Source organism: Limulus polyphemus, unplaced genomic scaffold (assembly GCF_000517525.1).
Source record: "Limulus polyphemus unplaced genomic scaffold, Limulus_polyphemus-2.1.2 Scaffold9691, whole genome shotgun sequence".
In the NCBI taxonomy this organism is placed as follows: Eukaryota; Metazoa; Arthropoda; class Merostomata; order Xiphosura; family Limulidae; genus Limulus; species Limulus polyphemus.
Genome location: NW_013675301.1, coordinates 9,540 through 18,269, shown reverse-complemented (window position 1 = coordinate 18,269; position 8,730 = coordinate 9,540). Strand labels below are relative to the sequence as shown.

Sequence of the window (8,730 nt, the reverse complement as noted above, 5' to 3'; positions counted from 1 at the left end):
TGTGAATGAATATAAAGTAAAATAATGGTTGGAGACGGCTTGAATGAGTAATGAAGAAAAACTTTAATATAAGTTTAACATTACAGCAAATGTTACGTTAGACTTATATTAAAGTTTTTCTTCATTACCCATTCAAGCCGTCTCCAACCATTATTTTACTTTATATTCATTCACATTAAAATATTAGTTTAAGGAAATTATTATTTAAAGTTTAACAAGAAGACTTATTACTACAGAATAAAAGAATAACAGTAACCCATTTCTGGTGTTTAGATTTCTTAATGGCTTCAACAAATTACTTCTGAGTTATCTGATGGGTGGAACAAAAATGTTAGGAAAATGAACCTGAATATTGAGGATTTATTAGAACACAAAAAAGTGTGACAGTAAACTTTAGTTTTAGTCAAGCTTACTAGAACCTTCAAATTTGAAAATAAACTTTAGGTTCAGTAAGGATTGGACATTTTTGCAAGTACATTTTTAATGTTTGTTTGTTTCAGGGCAAAGCCACATTAGGCTATCTGCTGTGTCCACTATGGGGAATCAAACCTCAGGTTTTAGAGTTGTAAGCTATTAAACTTACCATTGTCCCACTGAGGGGACATATTTTTTTTATTAACATACTAGTGAGAAAAATATGTTACCAGTATGGCAAAAAACTACTAAATTCTATAAACAGGTTCTCTGGAATTTGTACAGTGTTAACAAGACATTTAATCAACTTTATAACGTATTTCTCAGGTACCACAATTCCTCAAAGCAAAAGATTAAGGACATAAGAAAACATCATCCACTTCTGTAAAAATATCAGTGAGTATGAAAACCTCTAAAATCCTGGTGGTTGCTCCTGCTCCAGGAAATTCCAGCTTACTATCACAATTATCAGTTTGTACATTTGATAAAACACTTTTATTTCCCAAGTTCTTTTCACGGTCGACTTCTCTAGCAGGTTCTAAACCTCTCTGGCTTATACTAGACGGTGGTGTCGGTAAGTAACCACTTTGGGAATTTTCACGTAGGTTGTTTTTTAAACTGGTGGCTCTCAGCGGGAATTCGGTGTTTTGTGGAGCAAGTTCGGGAAATTCAGTGAAAAGCCAGTGACGATCTTTAAAAAATCGGTTTTGATGTATTCCATAAAACTTGTTCCAATATTCAAAAGCTTCAGTTTCATACTTTTCTAAGAAAAATGATAATAATTTCGATATTAGACTCGTGAAGATCAATGCTGCAAACAATTTTATATTTAAACTTTTCCACAAAAAGATTTATAGTATTTCTATTATAACTTTTAAGTTTAAAACTAAACCTAAATATATGCTATTAGTCATCATATTCAATAAAATATGACTCGTACCACCCCATCTTTTGCCAACTACTATAATGTAGACATGTATTTTTTCTAGTGCAGTTGAAAAACTTATACATAACCTTGGAGAAACTTTGTCTATAAGAACAGTTTTTATTAGTCAATAAATATGTATCTATAAATTCATAAAAGAGAATTTATTCTGAGCAACAGTTAATGGGAAAACACTTTGAAAGATATATTTTACGTTTTTCTTCGTCTTTTAATGACACAGTCACGGGCAATGTGTAAAATTCAATTACTTTTCCACGGAATTGTACTTTTACCTCTTATTTTACTTAGCAGTGGTTGAGACACCGTGGCTGTGACACACAGTATTTTACTCATTATTATAACCCAATTCCAAACATTTTGTGTCATTAGTGTTTTGATTCCTGTTAGTACTAGGTTATACTACCATTTGTAGCCTATCTTGTTTTAACTCTATGAAATGTGCTAGTGAGCAAACTCAGTTGTCATCATTTACTTTGTAGTCAATCAGAGATCCTGTTAATAGTGATTCTATTACACACATCTCTCTCCAAGGTTGAAAGTCAGGAAGCCAGCTTGTTGCGTAGAGCCATAATCCACAGCTGAGATTAGCCATAATCCACGGTTTAACAAACATGGAAGAAAATAGCTGACAGCTTGTTGCGTAGAGCCATAATCCACAGCTGAGATTAGCCATAATCCACGGTTTAACGAACATGGAAGAAAATAGCTGATCAGAAAGTGAAAATGATGTTGATCATGTTGAAGAATAGTTGGACGATGAAAACAATACTTCATTTGAACCACAATCAGAAGTGCCATCATGAAGATGGGAGGGAAGAGATGGTCAAGTTGCTGGTGATAAGACCAATTCCACAACATTTCTAACAAAGTGTTGTAAAGAAAAATGTTTTTCGGGTATTGAGAGGTTTTTGGTTATAAATTTGGCTAAATATAAAGCCAGTTCAACACAATTCTATCATTTTTAGGATGGGGAGTAAATGCATCCCATGTGGCATACCTAAGATGGAAAGTGACATGGAATGTGGAAGGTTAAAAGCAACATACTTTGTAGCCAAGCAGAGTGTTTTTATATATACTTAAAATGTTTAGTATGAACAACGGAAATGAAGATTTGAAATACTTGCTTTTAAATGGTAACAAGACATTACCTTTTCAAAAGAACAGTAGTTGTTTGTGTTTTTGAACGTACTAATAATGTTTGCATTAACATATTGACCTTTTCAATTTTTAATACTGTAAGGACAGAAACATAAGGATTTGGTATTGTAGTCCTCACATAGTTTTTCAATTGCTACAAGAAAGAAAATCTCTCAGCTCATGCTGATGCGAAAGGGATAAGGATATAAATCACAAACAGACGACCAGATTCAAGAGAGTATTTCACATTTTGTGATAGAATCACTTTTCTTTTCAATGGCTTAGTACTGTTAATTAATTAATTTTTTGTAATTAAATCATTAGCATATTTTGTAGTTACACAATTAAATCATTAATATATGTTGTTGTTACGCAATTAAATCATTAATATATGTGTTGTTGTTACACAATTAAATCATTAATATATGTTGTTGTTACGCAATTAAATCGTTGATATATGTTGTTGTTACACAATTAAATCGTTAATACATGTTGTTGTTACACAATTAAATCATTAATATATGTTGTTGTTACGCAATTAAATCGTTGATATATGTTGTTGTTACACAATTAAATCGTTAATACATGTTGTTGTTACACAATTAAATCATTAATATATGTTGTTGTTAAGCAATTAAATCATTAATATATTTTGACATTTATTAGAACTTGATGTAAACATTTTTGAATAAAAACTACATTACTATATATAAATTGCTTTATGTATCTTCTTTTTTTATCTGTTTTCAATTTAAATTTTGTTACAAATCTAGTGTCTATCTTTATTGAAGAAAAGGAAATATATAATTTTCAATGGTCTGACTCACACTGTCAACAGAAAGGTTGGATTGTATAACATAAAGTAACAAGACTAAGCCAGCATCCGCTGAGCAGATCATAAAACTTTCATTAAGTGATGTCAAGAACAGAAGCTCATTGGAAGTTGTATGCTACCCATGAACTACCATATCTAACAATGGTACTTAACATGTATGCTACCCATGAACTACCGTATCTAACAATGGTACTTAATGTGTGTGCTACCCACGAACTACCATATCTAACAATGGTACTTAACATGTAATGTATTAAGTACCATTGTTAGATACAGTAGTTCATGGGTAGCACACATATTAAGTACCATTGTTAGATATGGTAGTTCATGGGTAGCAGTGTGCTACCCATGAACTACCATATCTAACAGTGGTACTTAATGTGTGTGCTACCCATGAACTACCGTATCTAACAATGGTACTTAATATGTGTGCTACCCATGAACTACTGTATCCTAACAGTGGTACTTAATGTGTGTGCAACCCATGAACTACCGTATCTAACAATGGTACTTAATATGTGTGCTACCCATGAACTACCGTATCTAACAATGGTACTTAATATGTGTGCTACCCATGAACTACCATATCTAACAATGGTACTTAATAGTACAGAAATTTTCAGGTTTATTGGTGCTTATAATAAAATGGCCAAAGGGGTACATGCATATATGTCTCTCTCTTTTCTAAAATGATAATGTTCACCAGTAGAGGTGGTGTTGTATTTTCAGAATGAAATGTTACTTATCTGCATCATGTTGAGAAAGTCTGTTAGAAGCATAAATGTAATAAGTTACGCTGTTTGGCAAGTCAATGTACAGACATACATTATCTACAAGCATGAATAAAATATACAGTTACATAAATGTTGTATATATATATTTAAAGTAGAGAGTGTGATACACATTGAACAAATAGAAAGTTAGATCTGAGCAACAGAATACTTGAGTGAAATAACATTCCTAGTTTACCCCTAATGATGGAAGGTCCACCTTTCACAGACACTGAAGTTACATATTTTGGTCACAAACAAAATATTGTACTCTTGTAATGTTGAAAAGCTCTTACTGCGAAAAAAAGTAATTAACATACAACTTATATGTACTGAACCATAGCTTTAATGAAAAACACAGTCAAAATATATCAAAAGAATAGCCAAAAGAACGGAATAGCCAAAAGCACATGTAAAAAATGCAGCTTTAATGTGATTTTTTTTTGTTTCTGGACAGAAATTTCCTAATTCAACCTTACATCATAATAATATGAACGTTTACCTTCTTTTCAAGTTTCTATGGACTAATATTGAGATGCTTTGATGTCTATAAGGTACCATAACGTAGTGATCAGTCTATATCTTAGCCACATACTAGACTTTTCATCCTGATATGAGTTTATACAATTATTTTTTCACTCTGTGTTCTTTAATATTTGTTATTTTGATGCACATTTTAATTTGTTTAATTCTGTTAGTTCAATATGGCACATATAAATAAAACTTTACCTGAAATTTCCACAATAAATCTTGTTACATTAAGTTGTATGACATCTGTAGATGTAGTAATGTATATTAAGTACATCGCTCCCAATAGTAGCCATCTACACATGGCTCCCAATAGTAGCCATCTACACATGGCTCCCAATAGTAGCCATCTACACATGGCTCCCAATAGTAGCCATCTAAACATGGCTCCCAATAGTAGCCATCTAAACATGGCTCCCAATAGTAGCCATCTACACATCACTCCTAATTGTAGCTATATGTACATCGCTCCCAATAGTAGCCATCTACACATCAGTCCCAATAACAGTCATCTACACATCTCCCCCAATCATAGCCATCTACACATCACTCCCAATCATAGCCATATACATACTGTTCCCAACTGTAACCATCTACATACTGCTCCCAATTGTAACCATCTACACACTACTCCCAATCATAGCCATATACACATCACTCCCAATCATAGCCATATACACATCACTCCCAACTGTAACCATCTACACACCACTCCCAACAGAGAAGCACAACCATACCTTGTAAAAATTCTGGTACCCTGACTTCTGAGTTCTTAGAAACTCTTTCTTGTGCTGCAGCTTCCTGTTCTAAACTCCACTCAACGTTGTCCCTAAACAACAAAAACAGTAAATATACACTACTTTACATTAACCACACAAAAGAAGTAAATTTAGTCACCTTCCTTAATTTTTAATCTTGAAATTTGGTATTTGTCTTGGCTACATTTGCATATCACCTTTTGGGTAATTTAAGAATAATACAAATATTAATTAAAGGGAATAATTCTGAGATCACTTTCAAGAAATTTTAAATTTAATAAGTAAGAAAATTATTATAAGGATATTGTGTCGTCACTTAAAATACTCTCTGTTACAAAATCAGTAATAAATTTTGGGAACATAGAAGAACTAGAGGTGACTTGAATTAAGTATGAATTAATCAAAATTATTTTAAGCGTTATTTGTTTAGATATATGTATAAATGTGCATGTAAATGGCACGGTTTAGTTTGGTTTAATATTCTTGTTTCTTGTTGGAGGAGTGATATTTGACTGTCATCTTGATCCTTTGTTTTTTCTTGTATAAAAGGAGCACTGGAGTTGAGAGAGAAAACGTAGGATATCGATATTAAGCAAAGATACACTTGTGGTGTTGATATTTGAAAAGCACATATCATTTAAGACATAAGAGCAGTTAATATGTGCAAATGTCCAACAGTTTTATGGAATTTGTTACTCCTTAAGGTAATTAATTTCTTGAAAAACAAAGTTTATGGCAAGCAATTATAAACTATATTAGCTCTCACAATTATTAACTGTCATATTGTCTATGACTTGAAGCAAAAGAGAATATATAAGTGGATTTTATTTTTTATTAGAAATTACACACATTCTAGTATAACTGGTAAAAATGTTTGTTTGGGAGAAATTCATAACAGTTGAAGATAACAAAAACTTTAATGGAAATAAACTGATACATTATATAATCTGCCAACACCATGTCTATAATCGGGTATATCACATATTCTTGCACAAACTTTGTGAAACTATAGAATGGTAAATTTCAAGTGATTCATTAGACCACGAGATAATTTCATTATACACTATTTATTAACCAATGTTCAAAATACAAAGTTCTAACTTTTTCGGTTTATGTTAACCAAAACGTTAGCTCTAAATCAATAATTCTGGTTGAAAATTGAAGTAGTAGGGACAACCAGACACTTTAAGTATTTGGGAAAAGTAATATCATATGCATAAAAAATACATATAATTGCCCAATAATTAAATATTTGGTTCTTAGGCTAAAGTTAGTAAACTTATGTTAACAGTCAGGCTTAAAAATCAGATGAAATAATGGATACAAGTATAACAGTTTTGGCTTTTACGAGTGGTATTGTCTTTTCCAAATGTTGAACTGATATAATTCAATCAGTATGCATAATTTAAATTTCAGTCTCTGAGATTGTGAGAGTCAATCAGGTGAACCTAAAACTAAGTAAAAGTAAAACTAAAAACAAAATGTAGATTGTAAATGTAATTTGTGAGGTTGGTAAGTCTGAGAAAACTTTCTGTCATTGTTATATTTGGTTCATACGTACCATGCATTATGTTCAAACACCGAATTTTTATCTGTTAAATAACGATTACCAAACTGTGGCCTTGTATCAGTTCCTCCTTTCATAGTAACGCTAATATCACAATCATAGTTCTCATTCATATTCCCAATACGAGCAGCCATGTTCCTAGAAAACAACACCGCCCTCTACAAGAGCCTGAATGTAGTTTATGATTTAAATAAATATATATATAATAGAAACTGTGATGAACAGCATTCGATACGCTGTAGTCTAGTTCAAGGAATTCGCATACATTTAAAACAGGGAATCCCTTTCATGGACCTTAACAACGAGTAACACCTCAATGTTTAGGTATCAAAAGAAATAAATTAAATACATTTCTTGCTATAATAATGTATTCTAACATGTACAGTTTATTTTCAATAAAACCAAAAACAAAGTGTAGTACGTCTAACTGTCGCAATAGACTGTTGACAAAACCTGTTTTGTTGATTAAACATCTGCTTGAATAGCAGAGCCACGTATTTGAGTACATTCTCTTCTCGGTTTTCATCCTTTTACAAATATAATTCCAGGTAGCTCTTCATATCTAGCTTCTGATGACCTGTAGAGAAGAAATTCCAGATGACTTTTGTATTACTTGAATACGGGCGCCTGTGCCATCTCTACATAGAGAGTACTAGTGCACTCTCCGATCAACGGCCACAGTTCCCTCTAGCTAACAAACAAATCACATAATTAAAAATATATATCTTATAACACTAGGTATATTTAAAACAACATTTTAAAAATCACGGTGATGATTTTCACAAGGCTATTTTTCGATTTTCTTTCACAAATCTAAATTGAGAATTATATAAAACAGGCTATATTAATGTAATTTTATAGATATTAATGAAATGAATTGCTATTGAGACTGAAATAAAATAACATATAAAATGAATTATTGTAAAAGTTGATATGCTTCGCAAATTTACATCGTTTTTGCTATAAAATATTTTGGGACGCTCTGGATAGCTGAAAAGCGGCATATACATTGGAGATAGAGCGACTGGAGATTTCTTATTTTCGTTCATCACCATCTTTCTTCAACATGCCTAGCGCTTACCTAGTTCTAGCAGTAACTATAATTTTATCATCATTTCATGTAGGAAAACAGTGTTCATGATCTTTGACTACCTATTTTGTTATTATTCTATGCAAAATTTATAAAGCTTTAGAATATAGTCTATAACTTGGTAACCCACGTACGCCATCTTATTAAAAAAGTAAACAAACAAGTATTAGGAAAAGAAATTATCGCTAAATAAAAAGCTATGTAGGGCTAGCTACTGAACTTGAAAAAAGGAGCCAAAGAAGATAGGGGTGGAAGTGGACATATCACTTGATCGGCTAATGATCACATAGCAGACTAAGTTGTCTCGACTTTACATAGAGAGTAAAATCCCTACACATAGCGGGTTCCATTGAAATATAATTTTAATTTATAGTATATAATAATCTTAAATTATGTCTCCAGAACTCCAATGTTTTCTATGACATGTCATTGTTACTAAACGACTCCAGCTTTTGTATTGTTACGTCTCCAGTTGTTAATTGATTTTCTTTAAATTCGTTCCCACGAAACTTTAGCAACACAAGTCCTTTCTTAATAAAACTGGTTTATTCTTTCCGAATATAACTTTACCGATACACTTATTTTCAACAGTCGCTCTATAACAAACGCTATAACAACGAACTTCAACAATACTTTCTGACTGCAGTTCAATTACTCACTACTTACACACACATTGTTCCCGTCA

The 8,730-nt window shown here is 32.0% G+C and overlaps 1 protein-coding gene across 1 annotated transcript in view; it reads right to left on the bottom strand.

Annotated features, from left to right (window-relative positions):
• Positions 1–7,129, bottom strand: part of LOC106476043 (methyltransferase-like protein 2-A) — a 12,771-nt gene extending 5,642 nt beyond the window's left edge. Inside the window, exons 1-3 of the mRNA XM_013936712.2 lie at positions 6,950–7,129; positions 5,368–5,459; positions 825–1,177 (exon numbers count right to left, since the gene is read on the bottom strand). Of these exons, the coding sequence (XP_013792166.1) occupies positions 825–1,177; positions 5,368–5,459; positions 6,950–7,089 (585 nt within the window). The 5' untranslated portion in view covers positions 7,090–7,129. The remainder of the gene's footprint in view (positions 1–824; positions 1,178–5,367; positions 5,460–6,949) is intronic.
• Between the last annotated feature and the right edge of the window lie 1,601 nt (positions 7,130–8,730).